This window comes from Falco cherrug, chromosome 4, assembly GCF_023634085.1.
Source record: "Falco cherrug isolate bFalChe1 chromosome 4, bFalChe1.pri, whole genome shotgun sequence".
NCBI classification, from domain to species: Eukaryota; Metazoa; Chordata; class Aves; order Falconiformes; family Falconidae; genus Falco; species Falco cherrug.
In genome coordinates this window covers 36,864,581-36,887,601 of record NC_073700.1, presented here as the reverse complement: position 1 = coordinate 36,887,601, position 23,021 = coordinate 36,864,581, and the positions used below count along the sequence as shown (strand labels likewise).

General features: G+C 49.8%; 1 protein-coding gene and 1 long non-coding RNA gene across 2 annotated transcripts; one reads left to right on the top strand and one right to left on the bottom strand.

Moving 5' to 3' along the window:
- Positions 1–3,708: 3,708 nt before the first annotated feature.
- ATP6V0C (ATPase H+ transporting V0 subunit c) lies at positions 3,709–15,818 on the top strand. Its single transcript, XM_055708436.1, has 3 exons — positions 3,709–4,085; positions 13,591–13,774; positions 14,994–15,818. Exons 1-3 carry the CDS (start codon positions 4,010–4,012, stop codon positions 15,196–15,198), a joined length of 465 nt encoding a protein of 154 aa, XP_055564411.1. The 5' UTR covers positions 3,709–4,009; the 3' UTR covers positions 15,199–15,818.
- LOC114016764 (uncharacterized) lies at positions 15,477–22,935 on the bottom strand. The gene is made up of 2 exons (XR_003561422.2): positions 20,216–22,935; positions 15,477–18,653 (listed from the first exon to the last, which is right to left on the bottom strand). It is a non-coding gene; the product is annotated as an uncharacterized LOC114016764 (long non-coding RNA).
- Between the last annotated feature and the right edge of the window lie 86 nt (positions 22,936–23,021).

Sequence of the window (23,021 nt, the reverse complement as noted above, 5' to 3'; positions counted from 1 at the left end):
TGAGGGGGTGGGGGAGGGGGGGGCTGGGTGGGGTACAGCACCCATGGGGGCAGAGCAGACCCGGCTTTGAGGAGCGGTATGAGAGAGATCCTGGCCACGCGGTGCCCAGCACTGCACAGGCCAGGAGACCCAGCTGCAGCAGCAGAGCGACGGTGGCAATACTGTGTTTTTAAACAGCAATGGTGTAGAAAGAATTTAATAGCATTAAATTATTCCTGGATACCCCCTGCAGCCTGCCCAGCACCAGGGCATGGCAGGGAGCCAGGCAAGGTTACACGTGCTGTCACCATCATCCAAACAGTCCTTCCCCTCCTCTGACTCACGTGGGCCTTATACAACCTCATGTCCTCCCACTCCACCCACCACAGCCACACCTGGGGCAACCAGCGTGGTTCAGTGGGCATCCCAGGAGGACGCTCAGCACATGGTCCCTCCGTTGGCTGTGGTCAGGCCAGGGTCATGTGGCGTGAGTGGAGGAGGATCGGGCAGTCCCAGGCAGATGGAAGGAGATGGATGCTCCCGTTCCCAGCACCCAGACCTTCCCTGCATGTGTATCCCAAAGAGTGGAGCATGTCTGCGCTGGGACGTGCAGCAGGAGCCATGCCAGACCCACCATGTCCTCTCCTTGCCTCTGCCTGGCCAGCTCCAGCGGCAGGGTGAAGAGAGGGGGACTGAGGGGCTAAATAAATACAAGACGCGGGAGGAAATGTAAAATGAAATCTTCTGGAAGGAAGCATTGACAAAAGCATTAAAAATGTATCCTTTCTGTGAATCAGCAATTTCTGGTGAAAACCCAATCAATTTATTAGACCTTTAGTGCTGGAGAACAAAGACCCAGAACCATTGAGGAGCCCCAAATGACGAGCATGGGAGGAAGAGGAGGAGGTGGAGGAAGAAGGGGGAAAAGGCAAGAGGGCCTGGCTCGAGGTGCTTGAGCACCCTGAGATTTTGGCTGTGACCACAGCACGGGGGCAAAGAAGACTCCCCACATCCTGCAGCTCCGAAGCGTGGAGGAGGGAAGCTCGGCCCCTGGGGCGTCGCATGGAGCCGGCGCTCAAGCCCTCCTGGAGACATGGCATCCCCAAAGTGCGGCCGCTGCCACAACTCGTGAGCTCGCTGCTACAAGGAGGCTCTTTGTTTGCGGGTGATGGCTGTTCACCAGGCGGATGGGAGCGACAGCGCGGAGACGGTGCCGGATGATCTGTGGGAAGCCACCAGTGGCGAGGGGCAGCAGGCACAGGGCAGCCAGCTGGCACGGCGCCAGGCACAGGGAGAGGAGAAGGCAGCGCGATGCACATGGGGTGGTGGGACCCACTCCATCAGGCAGCTGGGGCTACCAGGTGGCACCCAGGAGCAGCACTGGGAGACCTTGGTGACAGCGGGTGCCCGGAGGCACAGGGGGAAAAGCATCCTCTGGGGGCCCCTCAAATCCATCCACCCTGCTCCCTGGGTCCCTGCTCCAAGTATCGATGATGCTGTTGCCCCAGGCCATGGCTGTCCCTGGGGCTTTGAAGCCCTTGCCCGATGCCACGTCAGCACCCATCATGCAGTGGCTTCACAGATAAATCCCACAGGGGCAGACAACTGCCTCATCCCTGTCAGCCAGGACGCTTGTGCCGCTCTCTGCCCAGGCTCTGCGCCCCACAGGGACCCCTCACCGCAGCCCACTTGGGCACAGACTTGGGAGAGACGGCTGCTCCGGGGGATGCAGCCAAAGCCCAGGTGGGCACTGGGCTGGCACAGACCTCAGCGTGAGGAGTGGGATGAGGCACCGCCGGTCCCTGCTCCCCTCACCAGCCCAGAACTTGGTGAACAAACTGTCAGTGCCACCAGTGCCTGAGGGGTGAGAAAGTCACCCATCAAAGCAATCGCTCTGGTCCTCTGCAGGGGGAATTGTCCCTGCCCCAGTGAAAGGCTTCCTAATGTTCACTGGGGCTGCTGAAAGTGTTCGTTAGTGATGACAGCCACCGCCATCACAGCAGCGATGACAGTACCATGCTGACAAGCATCCCAGCGTGCAACACTGCAGGAAAAGCAGTGTGATGGTGGTGGCTGTGATGGTGGGAGTGGTGATGGTGGTCACAGTGGTGTGGTGATGGTGGCAGTGGTGGTGCTAGTGCTGGCAGCGATGGCAATAGTGGTGGCAGTGATGATGGTGACAGTGGTAGCAGTGTTGTGTTCCACACGTGACCCGCAGCCCCCCCTGCACCCACCTCTGCCAGGGCTCGGGACTGGGACCCCTCAGAGCCCTCTCCTCCTCTCCCACCAGCTCTGCACTTGTCCTGCCGCCAGCCCCGTGAAGCCCCAGCAGCAGAGCCTGCTGGAAGCACATCTCCGTCGGAGCTGGTCCCCAGGGAGTACCTGCCACCTCTGCCTGTCGCAGTGATGGAGCCGTCTGTGTTCTTGTGTTGGGCCAGGGAATCTGCCACGCAGGGCTCAAATCCTGTTCTCACCTTCCCTGTAGGCTTTGACAAGGCTGAGGTGTCCAGAAGAGTGGCAACAATGGGAAAAAGATGGTGGCCCTCAATTAATTAAGACATCTGGTATTTCAGGACATCAGAAGACCAGCAGGATTTGTGGCAGCAGCAAAGCAGGCACAGGCAACTGTTAATGAGCACCCCAAATCCAAAATTAACATGGCTTTTTTCTAGAATATCTTGGGTAACAGAAATGGCACCAGTCACCCTTGTAGGACGGGCTGTAGCAGTACCTTTCTGGGATGTTTTGGGATGAGGCTGGCTTGGAAGGGGTCGCCTGCACCCTGCCCACAGTGGGGTGGGGAGCAGTGCCTGTGGTGAGGTGATACCCTAGCTTGAACCCAGCCCACCCATCCCCGTCCAGCCCTGGGGGAGAAGGATAGGCTGGAGGCACTGGCCACCAATGTGCGAGGGAGCAGGAGACTCGCCAGGGAGAGGAGCAGGGGAGATGGGGAACACCAGCGGGATGCTGCTGAGACCCCAGGAGAAGGTGGAGGGCAGAGGGTAGAGACCCCCAAAGGGTACCCCAAGCCACAAGGCCCCGTGGGCACAGCTACATCCCCCTTGGAGAGTCCATGGCAGGTCACCACAGCTCGGGGACAGGGTACACAGGGCACAAGGTGCGGGGATGTGGCACATGGCAAGCAGTGTGGGGGATGCGGCGCTGCGGACACGGCACGCGGGGCATGGGGCACGGCACATGAGACACTGGGCATAGCACATGGGACAGGGGACACAGGATGGGGCATAGCACATGGGACGGGGGATGCCGGGCGTGGCACACGGGATACGCCGCAGGGGACACGCCGGGGGGGCTCTGAGGGACCGGCGTGGGGACTCGGCCCGGCCAGCACCCTCCGCCACGTGGGCGGTGCCGCACGCTGGACACGCCCCTTATGCTAATGAGCGCTGAATCACGCTCGGCGGGACGCGGCCGCCGGGCAGGACTGAACCACCCGGGCGGAGAGGAGGGGAGGGCGAGTGGACGGGCGCAGAGCGGGGAGGGGGCGGCGCGGCCCAGCGCCACACTCGCGACACGGGGCACGGGGGAGAGAGCGGTCTTCGCTCGTCCCGGTGGGGCGAGACCCGCCGCAGGACGGGAGGGGGATCGGACGTGAGCGTGCGGGTGGGGGGACGGGCTGGCGCCCCCCGGCCGCACGCGCGTGGTGGCAACCGGGGGCGGGGCGGGCGGGCGGGGGTGGCGGGTCACGTGGCGGGCGGGTCGCCGCCATTTTGTCCTGCGGAGGCAGTATTTAGGGCGCCGCGCCTGGGCCGCCGCGCACTGCCGCCGGGACGGAGCTGCGCGCCGCCGCCCACCCCCCGCTCTTCCGCCCGCGGCCGGCCCCTTCCCCTCCCCTGCGGTGCCTGCAGCCGGCCTCCGCCCCATCTCTCCCGTCCCTCCTCGCCTCCGCCATTTTGTGGCCGAGCGCTGCCCGCGGAGGACCGGCGCCGCGGCGGAGCCCCCCGCCTCCCCCCGCCCTCTCGCGCTCCTGCTCCCAGCGGCGCCCCGGCCCGGCTAGGCCCGCGCAGCCATGTCCTCCGGCGCCAGCCCCGAGTACGCCTCCTTCTTCGCCGTCATGGGCGCCTCGGCTGCCATGGTCTTCAGCGGTGAGCACCCGGCCGGGGGGCGCGCCGGGGGCGGAGGAGGGAGCGCGGTCGGGCTCGCCGCGGGGGCATCGCGGGGGGGGGAGGGGCACACACCTTCGCCGCCCTGCTGCCGCCTCGGCGGGGCGGGATCCGCGGTGGCGGGCCCGGCTTGGCCGCGGGAGGCGGCCCCGGGACCGGGGAGGGCTACCCCACCCCTCCCCCCCTGCCCCCGGCTTCATCCGGGCTACCGGGGCGCGGCGGCGGGGGTCTGCGCGGGTGACGTCACCGCGGAGCCGGCCGTCGCCGGCGGAGCCCCCGCGCCCACGTGACTGCGGCGGTGCCGCCGCCCGGGCCGGCCCCGCGGGGGCGGCCGCGCCTCCCCGCCCCCTCCCCGCGGGGCCGCGGCCGGGCCCCCGGCGAGCCGGGCCTGCAGGAATGGGGGGGGTCTTGCCGGCCAGAAAGCCGGTGCCACCACAGCCCTGGTAACGTGCGCCATGGCGTGCCAGGCCTGCTGCCGCGCCTGCCTCCCCCGGGGCTCGGTCCTGGGGGCGGTGAGCCCGGCCGGTGCCGCCGCAGGGCTCGGCCTTTGCGGCCTCCCCGGCCGGGAGGGTCGGGCTGCCTCTCCCGGGGCCGGGTGCGGTGCTTCTCCTGCCACAGAACTAGGACAATTGTTTTAAAGCGTTCCTTGGATAACGCAAGACCGATATTTAATGGGATTATTGAAACCTAGCTATGCAGGCAGTTCAGGCTTGGAATCAGCTTTAAAAAGGTTATTGACATTAAAAGGAAGTGATAGGCTCCTGACCTTCCCTTGGCAATGGGAGATGCATGAAGTACTGAAAAAGGGAAGCTCTTCTCCAGTGGCTGTCCAGCTGCATCTGGAATCAGGGAGCCTCAGTGCGGAGTAAATTGGGTCATTCTGTGGTATCTGCTCTCCCTGTTGGAGACTCTTCATGCTGAGACCCATAAATGCTGTTTTACACTAGAAGGACCATCATATGATGCCTTGGCTCTCTGGAAGCCTGAGGGAACCTTCTGCAGAAAATGACTGCTGTTCTGACTGAGCACTTACTGTTTCCTGTTGGGTGCAGACCTGCTCTTCTGGTTGGGATGTAACACCGGGAAAGCTTCAGCTAGGTATTTTTTTCCAAATGCAAGTGCTACAGTAGCTAGGAATACGAGAACTAGAAACCGGTCTGATTTTTCTCTTCTGAGGGCTTAGCCAGTGCCTCTGCATGCATTAGCATATTGACTTGTCTTCATCTGCTGCCTAATTTAGCTCCCGGCTGAGGAATCAAAATGCTCAAGTATTGAATTGGCTGTAGCTTGAGTTGCATACGCTCATGTTGCTCATGTGCTTGGAGACTGATGATAAAGTAGCCTCTGAGATGGTAGCTAGGTCTGCAAGGCAAATTTGTGGAAGCTGCTCTTGACTGATTAGTCTGGTAGATTAAACTGTGTAAATAGCTAAGTAGACAGTGGATCAAAACTAATATTTGAGAGGAAGCAGTCTGGTCATGCTGGTGTTGGCACCATTGCCTAGTGTCACACCAGCCATGTTCTTGGGATTTTTTTGCAAATATTAAAGCCAAACACCTGACTGGCTTTTAGTCTTGTCCAGTTTGTAGGATGCAGATGTCCTGTGCTGAAGGCAATTAGGGCCTGCCACCTTGGAGCTGAAAGATTGTGTTTGCACTCAATGGGTAAGGATTTTTCAGGAAACAGCATGGCTGGAATGGTGTGGGAGCCAATGTTGGGACGACTGACTTGGCTAATGCAGATAATGGAGGAATAGACTGAGACCTGGTTACTTGGAAAGGAACAGCCCACTCACTGCCTTTTGCAAAAGAGCAGCTATTAAAGTCCTAAATAGTGAGCTTTCTTCCTGAGAAAGGAGTCACTGGATTCCTCTTGCAAAATTGAACTCTGAAGCAAAAGAACATGGTTGTGTGGCCTTTTAGACACTGGTTTTGATATGCGAGCTTCCTTCAGTGCAAACATCAGTGAGGGATGCAAATCCGAGGGAGCTTTTTGATAGGAATTCAAAGTGTTCCTTGGCACAACTTAACTGGAAATGAAGTGTTTGCTACAAGCTGTGCGTTTGATAGCATGGTACTGTGGGATTGCAAGTTAAAGGGGAAGGCTTGAGTTGAGTAATCCAGAGTGAGTGCATAAGCTATATTGATGAAGGTTTGGTAACCATCATGTTGCTGCTGGTATATGACTGGCCCTTGATGCAGATTCTGTCAGATGGTCTTAATACTAGCAGGTCTAAGCCATGAAGCATTAGTCTCGCAAGGACCGATGTCTGTCTGATGGGTTCAGTCACTGGACAGCAGGTTATAGATACTGCTGGTGCAAAATTTATTTCTTAGTTGTGAATGTTATCAAACTGCTTGATTTGTGAAGTAGCTTTGATTTTTTTTTTTAAGACAATGTGGTAGAGGTGTCAATGTAGCATAAACTAAAACTTGCAGTGTCATGTAGCTTTCCTTACAGAGATGTGACACTACAGCACGTTCTGATGTTAATTTGATATTAGTTATTGAAACATTTACCAGATTTAGAAGCAAGGAGCTAAGTCTGTCTGGACAAGCAGTGTAAAACTATGTAAAATTGTCCTAGATCAGTGTTTATTACTGTGGTGATAGTGTCTGGCTCGTGCTGTATCTGAAGATCAGATTCTTGTGGAGCTTGTAGTTCTGAGACCTGTTTCTAGTAAACAGGTTCAAGTTCTATACTGTCCAAGCTAGTTTGATGTGAAAACAAGTGGTTTTATGTGGTACTGTTTGACACTCAAATGTGAACTGCTGATGGTAAATAGATAGCAGAACTTACTCTGGTCAGCTAGTACTGCTGGCAGCTAGAAAGACTAAAGCAGGCTGCTGTGACCTTGGTTGTCTTCAAGCCTGCTTACTCATTTGCTGATTACAACTTGTTGTGATAGCTAAAGTTCCTTTATTTCCAATGTGTAAAACATGTGGCTGGCTCAGTGTCAGGTGCTGTTGAGTGAACAAATTATTGTGGCTTTTCCATGCCAAAATGAAGCAGCATAGTATTGGGCAGAGCTGTCTGATTCTGCACTTGCTGATGCTCTTTGTAGAAAAGCATGCTGTCCCAGGTGTGCCCCACGATGGGCTCCCTAATGTGGTAAGGAGTGTTACTTGGACCTGCAGTCTGGATGGATATTCAGTGCCTTCAGTACTGCTTCACTATCAGGCATCTGGAAGACTGCTAATGGAACTCTAGCCAGCAGTGTTATGGTTAGGCCTCTGTCTTGTTGCTGCAGAGCTAGCAAAATAGCACCTTACTTTAAACTAGAGCTGCAGATAATTGTAGCAGTTGGTTAGCTATTAAGAGACCTCCATGGTGAAATTGCTGGCTCAGAGCATCTAGCTTGATGCAGCTGGCAGTCGTGTGCAGTCTGATTCTAGAAGGCATCATGACTATAAACAGCTTGTAGCCTTGAAGGAAAATTATACCGGTGTTTCCTGAAATACTGTCTCTTGAGGGGTGGGGAGTTGGTAGAGAGGAGAGCTGCTTCTCAGTAAGCAGTTGTAGACCTCATCCTAAGAGGAGCTTGCAGATTCCTTAGCTGTAGTGTGCAGGTAAAAGTGAAATGGCAGAACTGAGTGCAGCTCAGTGTAGTCTTCTGTTCCAGATCACTAGAGTACTTCAAAGGCCTTGTGGTATGGGCAGGAAAAATCAGTGTGTCAGATGTTTGAGCTACCGGACTGTCTACAGTAGAGAGACTAGCTTAAGCATTCATCCTTAATGGCAGGTAAATTAGTGGACTGTAAAGACATAAGTGTTGTAAACCAGATAGGCAGTATTTTTACAGCTCTGTTAATTTAACAGAGGACATCTCAACATGGGCATTATTTCAACTTGGTAAATGCTAGTCTTGAATATCTGATAACCAGATTGAACAGCAATATAAACAGTTGGCTATACAAAATCTGGCTTAAGCAGATATGCTGTCATTTGTACTGTGGCTTCCAGCTGTACCTGATGGGACTCCTGTCTCTCTCTGAAGGCACTGTAAATGACAGTCTGCAGGTACTTCCCCTTTGATGGGAACATTCAGAGCAGCAGTGGAGACAAGTTCCAGCTGCCTCAGGACCTCTTAGCCAACTTTCTTTCTTCCTTCCTAAAACTAGTCTCTTCAGTCTGTCCAAAGGCTGACTGATTTTGAGCAGTAGTTGGAAGCTGGAAAACTTTTCAGCCTGATCAGACTGTTCAGTGATTCTTGAAACAGTGGTTTCATAGAAGTGCATACTACCACCTGCTTGTTGTCCTCACCACACAGTAAGACATATAACTTGCTGAACTTGCTTCCTTTAGACTGTAAATCTTGTGAGCATGATGCTTCAAGTTAGTCTGGCTGCAGGTGTGTCTGCTGGATGCAGTCAGATGATCTTGGTTTTCCCACACCTCAGAAATGAGGTAGCTTAGCTGTGGCTGCCTCCTGGTGAGTGGTGTAAGCTGCTGTTGGACCAGCTAAACAAAAAGGGCTTCTGCTAATGGTATAACAAATAGCTTTTGCTAGTCAGTACCTGGAGTGCAGTGGTCCACCCAGTCTGTAAAATGAGTCATCTTTGGGGTTGCAGGGGAACTTGGATGATACACAACAAGTAACTGGACTTTGCTGCTTGCAGAAGAGCAAGGCTGCACTGTGAAGTGTCAGCTGTACCAGCTTTAAAAAAAAAACAAACCAAAACAAAAGGCTTTGTGTGCTGTGCCAGACAATCCAGAGTACAGATTGCAGCAGTCTCAGCTCCTTGGGGCAGTCGACTGGTAACTTTTCTTTGGACTGCTACTATTGCAGCAGCTTCTTGAGGAGCTGATAGACTTTTTAAGTTCTCACTTACTGAACATGAGTAAATGGCCTGCTAGCCGTTGACTGGTTGATAATGCTGTAAGCTGACAGTCCTAGGCTTGTTTGAAATCCCTACACCCATAATCTAACACTCTTAACATTAGGTAAGAACAAAAAGCGTGTCCTGTAATGGGTGTCTCAAAGATATTTTTTCAAAGTCTACAACTTCCTGTAGGGCAGCTTAACCCTTCTGGTGTTACTGCTGGCGGACTGGCTATAGCCAACCTGCAGTGTGATCTGAATTTGCATAGGCTCCAGATACAGTTCCACTAATGTGGTTGTCTCTTCTGTGGAGGTGCAGCTGGGCATAGCAACAGGGTTTTTCCACAGCAGCCATGGAGTATCCATTACTGTAATCGGAGGTAGAGCTGTGTTTGTGTTAAATGGGGTGGTGTGGGGAGGGGCCTTAGAATACCAACGAGGAGAAGCCTGTTTCTTTGAAAATTCCCAGGTTTCTGTCATGGCAAAGCAAGGATTGTACTTGACCTGGATATCACCTCTAACAGTTCTCCAGCCACTTAACCTGCTCAAGGATGAACAGGCATTGGGGTGAATTGTCTGCTGTCTGTCTGGTTCAGAGGAAGCCTACTTACTGCAGAGGGCAGCCCATTTGATAAAAGGCTCCAGATGTAAGAACTCATCCAGAATGGTGTCTCAGACTTGCTGTGATAGTAACCCATGGTATCTTAATTTGAAAGTTTGACCTGTTACTAGCTCACTTCCTAATGCAGGAAGAGGCTGCATATTTAGTGCTGTGAAAATCTTTCCCACATTGCAGTGTGAAAATCTGCTTCTCCGGATGGGACATGGGAGGAATCACAGGCCTAAATGGACCAAATGCCACCAGAGTGTGGCTGGTTCAAAACTTCTGTTCTTGGGCTAAGCATGTCTGAATGTGGTGCAGCTGCTGAAACTGGATGCATGCAAATGCATCCTGTTGCATTCCCTGGCTTGAAGACTCCTGACAATGTGGTCACTGTCCATAGGTGCATATCTGTCTGCAGAGCTTTGCAGAACTGATGCAAGGCCTTTGGTAATAGCCTCTTTCTATATTGAGGGAGTGTCGCATGAGGTGACTTGCAGCTAACTTAGCTGCAAGATTAACGTTCTCTGTGCATGACCTTACTGAGCACTGTAACTATAGCTACAAAGATTGGTCCTAATACTTGGTCTTGCACTTGATCTGAACAGCAGGCTGCTTGAGCAGTGACAGTGAGTATCGGAGGCAAAGCTGTACTGAAAGGTCCTGGCAGTGCCAAGACTACAACTGGTGTTCAGTCCTTACCGAAGCTACAGACTATATGGCAAGTTACTTTTTAGTTTGTAGTTCATCTTGCAGCTGCACAGCTAAACTACCTCTGCTAACATTTTTGTCTCATAGAAAGTAACAGCTATGGTGAGGTGCCAGGCAAAATATCCACAGCCCTGTGGGAGGTTTTGTCCCCAGGAGCAGTACTGTATGAACTCTGACTTGTGAGTTCAAGGAGTGACTCTACAGAAGTATTTCAAAATCCAGCTTTGAAACGGGCTTACTTGGGAGTAGTTGGTCTTGAGTGATGTATAAAGTACTTCCTCGGTATTATACCACCATTGAACTTTTAAATGGCACAGTTCCTGGTTATAGACTGGAATGGCTCCCTTCTGTGGTAAAGCTAGGTAGGCAAGGTCCTTCTCCAGCTGCCAGGTAAATGTTTTGATAGCTCAGTGTCTGTACCCTTTTTAGCTTCATTGATTGGTCTGTGTGTTGGAGGTAATGGAGCTGTATGATCTGAAGTAAATATGTGGAATCTTAGTGTGTAGCTGTGGTATAGCTCTTGTATCCCTTTCACTGTCTTCCACATAGATCTCTTCAAACCCTGTTCACTGAGCAGATTGTGGAAAACATGTCCTTCCAACTCTTGATTAAGGGTAATTAAATGTAGCATGTGAAGCACGTGTGCTTCAAATGCTCAGAGCTGCTGAGAGGTACAAGTCAAGATGTGCAGGAAGATAGACCTAGTGCCAAACAGCTCATGGTTGAACAGCTCTGCCATCAGATGGCTGTGTTGTGGTGGGGAGCAGATACAATCTTTGCCACTTGCACTGTAATATTGGGTATTGACAGAGGTGTAAGGAGAACTTCTCAGGCTAGTGAAGAGCAGCAAGGTAAGCTGCCTTGTAAGATACTGGAGATGCTGCTGCAGGGGACTCCAGTTGGTCAGGATGCTGATAAAGACTTCCTTGGGAGCAAGTGTGTCATGCTGTGAAGCTGTATGTGTAGCATCTGTGACTGTCCACCAGTGGGAGTGTAATAGGTCTTCAGGGCCATCTGAAAACTAGCTGCTGCAGAGTACATGTAGACTGTATTTGTTGATGTGTCTAGAGCTAATTCGAGGCATAAGCTTTTGCCTGTTCCCTAGCATTGGAATTTAACAGCTGGGAATTGACAAACTTCTGCTGATCTGCCCTTCCCCAAAAGCTTAAGCAGGCAGGCTTTCTGTAAGTGGATTACAAAAATCAGCTTCTGTAATCCATCACTGCATTAATTGCAACACCTTTAACTTCAGACTTGGGGGAAGTAATGACTGATCTAATCTTAAATAGTGAACTTCCTCCTAAGCCTGTTTCTGGAAAGGTTTAGAAAAAATTCAGGAACCACAAGAGAAGTGGCTGCTGCTAAAGGCTACATAGCCAGTCTAGATAGCCTGAGCCTTGATTCCACTTCCAGTCCTTAGAAGCTGTTTCATCCAACAGAAAAGATTCCTAATTCAAGTTACATCATTATCTTTCTGGTCTTCCTAGGGGCTAGACCTTTCAACAGTGCCATCGCTGATACTGCTTAGCTAAGCCTGTGTGCTGCTTTCCAGGTTTGGCTTACATTTGCAGGTAAAAACCTGTCTTCTGTCTTGGCTTAGGCTTCCTGCTAAGCTGGATTCTGGTTCTGAATTGCACTGCACAGCCCTCTACATCTGGCTCAGTGGCAGTCAAGGTTCAAGAGTACAGGGTTGCTAGTACAGAACCAGTTTGTAGTTGATAATGAGGTTTTCCCCTCAAGTTTTGTAACTAAAACTGAATTTCCTTCTGATAGTGGGGCTTGTGTTAGTGCAGTGGTGCTACCTTTAATCTTCTGAAGTTTAGTACAAAGCCAGGAGGATTACTGCTCAATTCTTGACTGCTCAAAGGTAGGCTTTATGTAAATGCTGAGGTAGAAGCAGGAAAGCACATATCCTAAGCCCTTTGAATACCTCCCAGCAACTCCTAGGCAGGTGTGCCATACCATACTTGGATGCTGGTGTAACGCAGCTACACATCTGTGTGGAACAAGCAGCTGTCCCTTGTAGAAATCTGTTTTTAAGCAGGTGGAGCAAACTTAAATAGTCTTTGAACAGTACAGATTTGAAATTCCTTTGGGTTTAATACTCTAACAGCCTTTTAGAACTGGCAAGAGCATTTTCATGCTGAATAAGAATTACCTTTGACTATCAGCCTGATGGTATCTGAAAAGGAGACAACCTGCCCTTCCACCTTGCAGTGCTGCTTCAAAGCCTTAGTCCTGGATGGCTGTTCACCTGGGTATGACTTGGGTGATGGTGAGTGCAGTCCAGAGTTGAGTTTCTAGAGTACTCCAGAGCAAGGCTGGAAGGAAAGGGATCTTTTCAAGTACTTCCTAATCCTTTTTGTTTTTGTAGACGTTTTGTGAGACTAGTACAAAGTTTAAGGCAGGAGTTTTTGGTACAGTGCTTTGGGACTCTTCTAGCAGCTCTCCATTAGAGGTGATAAGCCCGTGTTCTGCTGTGGAAACCAAGCTTTGGATTCCTGTGTTGGTCTCTGCATGTCAAGTGTTTACACAGGTGGTCAGCAAACCTTAGGGGTAAGATGGTTATGGTCCCCTCTAATGTACAAGCCATATTCCACTTTGTGGTTCCAGTGGCTGGATTAACAAGTGTTTGGACCTGAACCCTTCACAGGTGAGACTATTGACACATGAAGAGGGTGTCATTTCTCCAAGGAATGAACTGCAGCAGTAATATGTGAGTTTGTTGCTATCTTGGTATGTGTCTCATGAAGCCGAAATGGCATGTTTAATCCCAGGTCAAAGCACAGGCAGAAAAAGATTCCTCTTGTGGAAGAAGGGGCCCCAGGAAGGTGACTTGTTAAATGTTAGGTGCATCAGAGAACTCGGCCCAAGTGGCTTAAAGCCCAGTTACTGTAAAACCTGGCTTTCAGCTGGGTTACATTCTGCTGTGGTGGAAAGACAAGCGTTGCTGTTTCCTTTGCAGTTGGGCTGGGTAGAGCCTCACAGTGTGGGCTCTGCAAGGGCACAAGCTCTGAAGCAACAAGTTCAAATTTGGACCTTGGGTTTTGGTTGCTAAATGGGCAATTAGTGTCTGCTGGGGAGTATATCCTGCTGCGAAGCTGGCTTAGGCTATTCTGTTATCAGTGTTTGAGCAGCACCTTTTTATTGATCTGGCTTTGGTCTAGGACTCTGGATAGGTCACTTCCCCATCTCTTGGGGGAATATGCCTGGCTGACAAACCAAGTAGTCAAGTGACCATGTTAGTTTTGGTTTGCACAATTCTTCCTTGCGCTGACTCGGCTGTTCTAATACTGCAGCCTAGTGAAGGAGATTATATTTGTGGATGTCTAATGCATTTTTTTCTCTTCCAGCCTTGGGAGCTGCATATGGAACGGCAAAGAGTGGCACGGGTATTGCAGCCATGTCTGTTATGAGGCCTGAGCTCATCATGAAGTCAATCATCCCTGTTGTCATGGCGGGTATTATAGCTATCTATGGCCTCGTAGTGGCAGTCCTTATTGCCAATGCCCTCTCACCTTCTATCACACTATTCAAGTAAGTTGCTGCATCTGTTGGCTTTAAGTTTGTTCTGTCACTATTTTCGTGCTGCTCAGTGAGTGGATTTTGCTCAAGACCCCTGGAAGGACTGTCAATGCTAAATGCTTCTAACCTGGGCTTAAGAGTGTGGGCTGGATTTTAGCTGTCCTACCTGTTGCCTTAGCCTCAGTGGGAGTGCTGCCTGATTAGCTTGCTGTATTGGCTAACAGATCAGACATCCCACTGCTAGAGATAATGCAGTGGTTTATTGAAAGAAACAATGTACAGCCAGTACTGGGATATGCTTCTTTCATGGTGCCAAATTCTAGAACTGGTATACACAGGTCTTTCCAACACTATAATCAGACTGTCTAAATAGTTCTCCTGTTGCCTGGGAGATGCAAGTGAATAATTAATATTGCTTGCTGTCTTATGTGCTGGTAAATCAATCCTCAAGCTATACATCAGGCCTCTACGCTAGCTAGTTTGAAACTTAATCTGCTCTAGGCTTTTGAGATTAGCTGGAACTGGCTTGATTGAGACCTCTGAATAAAACAATGCTTCTGAGGTCTTAACAGATACCTGTGTCGCTGTACAAGCTATAGCTGAGTAGTGTGGTTGGTCTAATAAGCCATGACCTAAGAATCAGCAGGTACAAATGCTCCTTTGCAGTTTACTTGGTGGCCAGATACTGATAAGGACTGCTCCTTGGGTACTGCTGCCTGGAAAAGCAGACCATTCCTGTCAGCTCTTGCAGTGCAAGATAATAATAACTTGGATGTGCTATGGCTGTATAATTTGCTAAAGGTGGGAGGCAAAAAGCAGCTAGTAACAGGCTACACAGTGCCTTGGGACAGGCATTACTGCAAGCACTAGCCCATGTGTCTGTAGTAAGTACAGCTCTGGTAGCATGTTAAACCTGCAGCTGACTGAAGTGGCTACAGACAAGCTGGTGGACCAGTAGCTTAGCTTAGTGTATGAACCATACTGGAATGTCAGCTGAAGACCTGGCATAGCTGCCCATTTTGAGTATCAGAGCTAGGAGGCTCAGGAAGCATCTGCTTCTGAGATGCTGTGCTTGCTTAAGAGTATAGAAGCTCTTTCTGCAGGAAAGAGGTTTACTCTAAATGTTAATTATTCTTTTGGGGAGGGTGTGTGTGTGGGGGGGAGCTAGCCTGAAGTTGAAGGGTTGGTGTGCTGTTGCTTGCTACTGAAACTCTTTTCGTCTCTCCTACAGGAGCTTTCTTCAGCTGGGTGCTGGCTTGAGTGTGGGCCTCAGTGGTCTGGCTGCTGGCTTTGCCATTGGCATTGTGGGTGATGCAGGTGTACGGGGAACAGCACAGCAGCCCAGGTTATTTGTGGGCATGATCCTGATTTTGATCTTTGCTGAAGTCTTGGGTCTCTATGGCCTCATTGTTGCCCTTATCCTCTCCACAAAGTAAATGTCATGGTATGATGTAAAGAGATGTAACAAATCCACATTTAAAAAAAAAAGCTCCAGAATGAAAATGGTCTCTCCAATGTGTACAGTTGTCCCAATTTGGTAGTTGATCTCTTGTAAATGCGCGATGTATGTTAGTGACTTGTCTGTCCTGTGTGTACTTCAATATTAAATTGGATGGGCTGCTCCAAGCCTACTGCATGGCTTGGGGTGGCCTGTGTGCAATTTTCCACCCATTGCTGTTAGTACTTTATGTATAAATATGAACTAGAAATGTAATTTTTTCTCTTCACTGGATGTTTATTTATAAAAGACTTGACATGTTCATACATCTATGGAGCAAGGATTTTCAATTTCCCATGCTATATATTAATCTTATATATAGGTAATTACACTGTGGGGTCAATTGTAAGTGCAGAGAATTCCTTGGATGTAACTTTGATTCTAAAGATTGCTGTAGTGTCCTGGTATTGGAGTATGAGAATTTTGTGTTTTATTACAGCAATTGTCCGAAACACTCCTGTGTTTCAGTAGTAATCGCGTATGCTCCGGCATCAGTCGTGCACCCAGTGTTGGGTTACAAACTTATACCATGTTTCCAAATAAAACTTCCTCACTACATTGCTGTAATGAGTCCTCTGCCTCTGATTTCATGCTTTTGCTGCTCCTTTAGGAAGAGGAGGTGTTCCTTCAAGGGGCAGGCAGGTTCTTGAAGTGACTGAGCACCATGCGGCAGTGATGCTGTCATAACTGTTAAACTGTTCCCTCTTTCTCCTGGGCCAGTAGCGATGCTGTTTCCAGCTGCTGCCCACAGGCAGTACTCATGGTGAGGAGGAATTGCAAGGCTGTTGCAGTGCTGTGTTCACCCTGATCAAGCAGTACACCTTTGCTCTGGCACATGGTAATGCCATGTAATAGGCTGTGCAACATGGCCTGAGCAGACAGGGTCAGGGAGCAAGGGTGCGGGCTTCAGCATGTGACAAGGAATAGGAGCTACTGAAGAGCTTTTAGGCAGCTTGTTATGGTGATGGCTCTGCGGAAACTTAGCTGGTTGGAAAGCTGCACTGTTAGCAGCAATTGTCTGAAGTAACTAAATGATAGTGTCATCAACAAAACCAGTTCACTCAAGAACTCATTTTTTTAACTAGTAAATCAGAAGCGTTTAAGCTGAGAAGTTATGTTCTCATAGGTAGTGAATGCTGTAGCCAGGTTCTCTTGTGGGGATTTCAGTGTTGCAAAGCAATGCTAAAGCTTATATGGGAAATGTATGTTGGACCCCTTCAGATTAGAGCTTGTTCCATCCAGATTGCCTGTGGGAAGTTAAGGATCACCTTAATCTTTGTTGTGCAGTTTGGAGAGCTGCTCAAGCTCTACCCTTTTCAAGCCAAAATGTTACTAAAGACCTACTGCTAGTAGCATCTTTGTGATCAGACTAAACTGAGGAATCTGGAGTGATCTGTCAGAACATTTTCTGTCGCCATACTTGGGACTGGAGATGTGCTGGTGGTGTACATGCATTTCACCCATGTGCCTGTGCAGCAAACAAGTCTGATGTAATTGCCATGAAGAGCTATGGTCAGAGCAGGAGGAGTTCACTGAAACTGTTTGGAGCATCTCGCCTGGCAGGAGCATTCATGGGCCCAGGCCTGGTGGCACCTCATGCACCTTCTGGGTAGCTGGTCTCCAAACTGGGGACCATTCAGGAAACTTCAGCTATGAGCCAATTGTTTTGCTAGTGTGTATTTTCACTGTTTTTTGTGAAGGTGTAGTTTTAAATATTGCTGATTATCAATAATTAATTGGCTTATTCTGTTTGCTAAGAAACTCATTGTCTGCATTCATTTATAGGCTGTCAGCTGCTTGGCTTTGGAGTGAGCTGTACTGCTGGTCTTGTGTTTCAGAAGGGCTTTTCTTCACAGCAGTCTGGGCAGTGGTGGTGCTTGGGCTGTAGAGGTGTAAGCTGACTTAAGGAAAATCCTGGATGCCTGCTTAACCATTGCCTGGGATAAGGGGAAAAATTCCTGATCTGAATTGTGTTGATCATTCTTCAGCAGCAGTAGATTCTAAACTTCTGAATTAGGCTTTACGCAGGGGTCAAACATTTACAGAAACTGTAGCATAATTCTCTCTCAGCACTGATGGCAGTGAATTCTCTTTCCCAGTATTTCCATGTAGTCTGATAGAGCTTGCACCTAGGAGGGGGGTGAGTCACAAATTCAGGCTGTCTAGAAAGCATGTGCCACATTGCAGTTCTGGTGAGAAGCATTGTATTTTGCTTTGTGTAGCAGAACAGGAGAAAGTCATGGCTGGGGCTGCAAATATGTTTTAAGATCTGGTTTTACCTTCTTTAAGGGGAACCTGCTGCCAGCCTTGATTTTTGTCAATTTACAATATGAGCAAAATGCGTCTAAGAGAGCAACCATCAGAGAAATGCTGATGGTAGTGCTCCCCTCTAAGAGAAATAAGCAGTGTGAAGGCACTGGTCTATAGGAACTCTTTAAGATCCGATTGTACCTTGGGTGACACCTTGCAGAAGGCAGTTACTAGGCTCAGGGTGGTGATGGATACTTACATCACCAAATGCAGGCAAAATCCTATTGATGGCATTTTTGTTCACACCTTGGAACATCAGGCATTTCTCATTAATACATAAACCCACGCAAGTCAAGAGAACAGAGCATAAAACAAAAACTGGGGTTAGCATGTGGAGGTGGAGGATTGCTTTGCACTGAGTACCTGCAGATATGCCAGGAATAAAGCTAACAATCTGAGTGTGTTGCCTTGGCCAAGTGTTTTCTGACAGCGATGCTCCAGATCCTCATTGATGACTCCCAGGTGAAAACTCGCATTTCAAGTCCTTCACTGATGCACTTGCATCAGCAAATTGCTCAAGTGATTCAGGGCATTAAGAAAATAAAGGACCTTTTGGTTCTTTTCCTTCATTTACTGATGGCAGCATGCTAGATCAGAGTGCAGTCCCATCTGGCAGGGATTGACTTTTTATTTGGTTTGGAAGAGAACAGGCAGTCTCAGAGAGTGAAATGATAGACTCGTAAGAGTTCCTGATGAAAAGAGGTGGCGTCTTCTGGCACATAAATAGTCCTCTGTAACGTGGCAGATTGCGTGCCTGTGAGTGTGCACTGCAGAGTGAGTCAGCCCTGCAGAGAGAGAATGGAGTAGGGTGGCTCTGCAGCAGCAGCAGAGGGTAAATGTCCATTAGCAGTCAGTTCAGGCCAGGTGAGGTTAAGGGATGCTGCTTGCATAGATAATGCCTTCATAGAGCTTGCTGACCTTTCTCTTTTAACTCTTTCATACTGGCGCTTTTTCCAAAGGCTGCAGATTAAATTTTTTTGTTCTTTTTCTTTTACTGCTCTGTTGGAGAAGCATTTTAAGCAGTAGGATTTTATCTGTGCTTCCTCTTGCCTTGGGAGACCTGGTTTAGAGAAGTGTAGTAACCTGGAAAAGTAAATAAGCTTTGAGGAAATAAAAACCTCATTAAGAGAAACTGATCCCAGAAACTAAGCTGCTGCTTTCAACTACAGGGTAGCAGCAGATCTAATGAAAACAACTCTCAATAAACCTTGTTACTTCTGCAGTCTAACCATGGGGTTCTTGATTTTGTGGCTTTTTACATCCAGCCTTACTGTACAAACCACCACTGTTCTCAGGTGAGAATTACCGGTGTCTCTGACACATGGGACTTACTTGCCACCATTGTGTTAGCGTATCTCTTTCTGCTCTACAGGTATTAACCATCTTTTTCTCTTGACATAAATTAAACCCAGAGTAAGTCTGCCCAGTGCTAGCCACCACTTATCCTGGAGTGGAAAATTTCTGTTTCAGGGTCAAAGGATTGTGTCCCAAAAAGCTTCTCCATTTTTGTTCCTGTTGCTCACTAATGAATGCTGTTCCTTTTCTCTGCAAGCTACGCTTCATTTAGCTCCCAAGACAGCCACAGCTTTGCAACTGGTATCGCTGAGTTTCTCTGGAGCATATCACAGTGCCAAAGCATGCAGAAAAAATCCTCCCCCAACCTTACAGTGTGTGAAGCCTGAAGCTTTCCTAGGGGCCCAACTGCAGGGTCTCAGGTGACTCCCACAAGGTACCTACAGACAGTTGATGGTTCTCACTAGCCTGTGAGAGTGTGAGGTGGGTAGCGGGAGGGCAAGATGCGGTTCCTGGAGAATCAGTGGCTTGTGTTTACCATCTTTCTTTCGCTGAGGGGACGAGATGCACTCAGCACAGGCTCAAGTCCTGGCTCTTCTGAGTTTACCAAGGGGATGCTGGTTGCTACTTCAGTCCCGGACCATTTTTTTGGCACTTTGAACTGTCCTGTCTGTGCTCTTAGACCTGTGCTTTCCTCCTTCGCCTTTGGGAGAGGGTAAAGGGGTGACCTCAAGTGGCAGAGAGCAGATACGGCCACCTATACCTAATGGTTTTGTCTGCCTAAAGTAGGCTGACGACAAACCTTAGGAAATCATGTATATTCCCAAGATTAGCAGTGTGTTCTCAACTCATAGATGTGAACAGCCTCCTGGCTGTTGTGCACATTAGCGCAATTTCTTACATCTCATTGTGAATCCACATGAAAAACTAGAAGCCAAGGCTGCATCTCCACAAGCACTTCATTTGGCAGCAGTGCTAGGATAAACCCTCCCTCTGGACACCTAGACCTTCTTTCACATCTGTAGCATGCACTCCCCCTGTTTCTCCCAAGTGTGCTGGTACAACTTCTCACACTGCCAGGCAGTGAATCTAATTTGGGAATCGAGCCAGGTTAAAAATAACTTGACCTGAAGAAAAAAATGTTTGCTGAAGAAAATGCAAGTGAAACGACAGCATGTGATTCCCTCAGCCTGTTACTGGGGCAGTAGAGAGATCATGCAATTAATAGAGGAGTGTGCAATTATTGGTGACACAAGACAGGGTTAATTTGATACTAAGAAATGAGAACATCCAAAGGGAATAAGACTTAAGCAAGACAGATACATGACATAAAGTTGGGCTGAGTGACATACCTGCAGCACTGATGAGGCAAATTTCCATACCTTTCACCTCAGCACGGTTCTTCTGTTCTTCCCAGAGCACAGAGGGAGGTCTGGGCCATTTTCCAGTGTTGTGATTAGTGGTATGCTTCAGGGCTTGCAGCCTAGAAGAATGTATCTCTGTCACCGAAGCGTTGGCAAAGCTGTGTCCGTGGGGTGGACCTTGTGGCAGGATCTCATACAGTGGATGTTACTATCTTTAAGTATTTGCATTTACCTAGCTGTCTTTTCCAGTATCAAGTTACTGCCACAAGTCCATTAGCTTGTACATTCATACAAAAGTGCCCTGGTTTGGCCACAAACCAGGCAAAACAAAGCCACAAACAAGGCAGTTTTGGTGCTGTGTATTCCTTTTGACATCTGAATTCAGTTTAGCAGCTTGGGAGGGTACTTCCTTCCTCGCTGTCATTTGCTCAAATAAGCAGGCCTGAGATCTGCTTTTAGGATTCATTTTCTAATCTTCTGGGTTTGGAGTCTCCGCCACTTCACTTGTACTGAAGCCACATACCATTCCCGCCAATGTGCTGTTGGGTGTCCCAGACATGCGTAATTTCAGCCACAATGAGGGAAACCTGCCTGAAGCCATTTTTAGCCTCAAATTCCCAAGAAAGTGCACATAGTTTTCCTGGCCTCGACTAACATCATTCCCAGCTCTCTGTTTCAGGGGCCTTTACCTGGCATTCTGCTGGCAATAAGAAGCAGTTTGTAGTGTGGACAAGCACTGACATCATGGAATGTTAAGTACAGCATAAAATCTCATTAAAATTCAATTCCTGGCCAAATGGTGATGTTATGTTCATGCACAATTACATTCCCCGTGATTTATCTTTTCTTGGTGTGATTAATCAGCAGACCCTCTATCAGCATGGTGCCTAGGCACAGACCTTGATGAGACACTTGACTCTCTCTGTGATACCATGGGACACCAAACAGGATAAACCTGTGAGTGAGCATGCTAAGTGGGCTGCTGCAGCACACAGCAGTCTGTGGAGCAAAGAGGATGGAGGGGAAATGGAAGCATCTGCCAGCAGATGTTCAGGAGTGTTGAGGATGCTGGCTTTAATTTAACAATGCATAGTTCTTGCCTTTAACATTTTGGAGATCGGACATTGTTGCCTTTCTGGCCATGGAGACTGCAGGGCCCCTGGTGGCACAGTCTGCTGGAGAGAAAAGGCAGGGGCCTGGCTGTAGAGCACAGAACAAGCTTTTCTGTCTTCCCTCCCAGGCTACTGCTGACTTGTCAAATGACTTTAGGAACCTGCCTACAGCAATGCTGTCAGCTTGGAAAGTAACATTCAACAGATATAATGGCTTGCCAGTCTAGGTTGCAGTTAACTTTTTTTTTTTTTTTTCCCCCTGTAGCTGAGACTGAGAAAGGAACGCTGAAGGGAGAGTTCCAGAAACTTAACTTTGCCTGAGCCAACAGTTCAAATTTCATTTTGTTAGTGTAATTATTATTGTGCCCAGCCAGATTTCTGAGCAGCTATGTGCTTTGCAATACTTGTCTACCAGCTTTCAGGGCCAAGGATCAGCTGGTCCTTTGTGACAGGGCCATTCAGCATACCTGGGTCTGCCTGGGGTTGTCATTCAAGAAGTAAATAAAGCAAAAGTAAAAGCAAAACCTGCATAGTGGATGCAGCCTGCTGGCCCCTCACAGGTATGGCGTGTGTGCTGTCCCATGCACGTGCAGTGTGTCACAAAGCAAGCAGAGCAGTTCCTCCGGGCAGAATCATTCCCCAGAGAGGAGCAAGTCCACCGTGGCCATTCAAGCCAAGGTTACTTATTCACAAATTCACAGAATTACAAGTCATTAGGAACCACTAATTCACCTCCCCTGACCTCTCAGGCCATTCAGCTTTGTCTGATAAAAAGTAATGTTTCATGGGTAACACTTCTTCCAAAAAGTAATCAACCCATAGGCATGCGACAGGGCTGCCCAGCCAGCACTGATGGTGCTGGTACAGGAGCTGCATCATGGCTTACTAAGGGCTGCTGGGTTGGTCCTTGGCTGAAAGATACCAGATAGTAGTGAACTTGTGAGGCTTGAGCTTACTCTCATCTGTCCTGGGGCTGACCCTTAGGACACAAGTCACTCCCCACTGGCATCAGACCTTTTCAAGTGCGTTTCATCAGCTCCATGTTACACACTGTGGTGAAACACCAGTGTATGCTGCCACCAGCCCCCTTGGAGGCTCCAGTAGGGAGCGTTATCACTTGTGTTTTAACGCACAGGGTGAATAAACCAGATACTGAAAGTAAATCCCCCAAGATGCTCACTGCGCGTAGGGAGGGCTGCAGGCTCAGAGTCCTGCACTGCATGCTGCTAGCGGGCCAAGCAGGAACCTGGGCCTGCAGGGCAGAGGGGCCTGCCACCCTCCCACCTGAGGCGGCCAGGCCAGGCCACAGGCCCTGCGGACAGCGTGAGCCAGCAGAATACCGCAGCCCGAGGACAGCCGGGGAAGGGAGCTTCTTCACCGCCGGTTCTCCTTCCCCTCCGGCCATCCAAGCAAGGTCGTGGCGGCGGAGGACAGCGGGGCCCGCCCGCTCCCCTCAGCCGAGTAGCCAGTCAGCCTCTGCGCCGACCTCCTCAAGATGGCGGCGCCTGCCCCATGATGGCGGCTGCAGGGGTCACGTGCGCGGGGCGGGACGCGCGGGGAATCCCAACACGTCACCTGAGCGGCCTCACGTGACCGGGAACCAGCGGGGCAAGGGGGGGCCGGCCCCGCCCCGCCCGCCCCGGCCCCGCCCCGCCCGCCCCGGCGGCCCCGCCCCGCCCGCC

What these genes read in the sequence shown, in the direction of transcription:
- ATP6V0C (XM_055708436.1), top strand. Translation starts at nt 4,010, where the DNA reads ATGTCCTCCGGCGCCAGCCCCGAGTACGCCTCCTTCTTCGCCGTCATG. An exon ending in GGCTGCCATGGTCTTCAGCG is followed by an intron (nt 4,086 to 13,590) that starts GTGAGCACCCGG and finishes TTTCTCTTCCAG; the next exon opens with CCTTGGGAGCTGCATATGGA. An exon ending in CCTTCTATCACACTATTCAA is followed by an intron (nt 13,775 to 14,993) that starts GTAAGTTGCTGC and finishes TCTCTCCTACAG; the next exon opens with GAGCTTTCTTCAGCTGGGTG.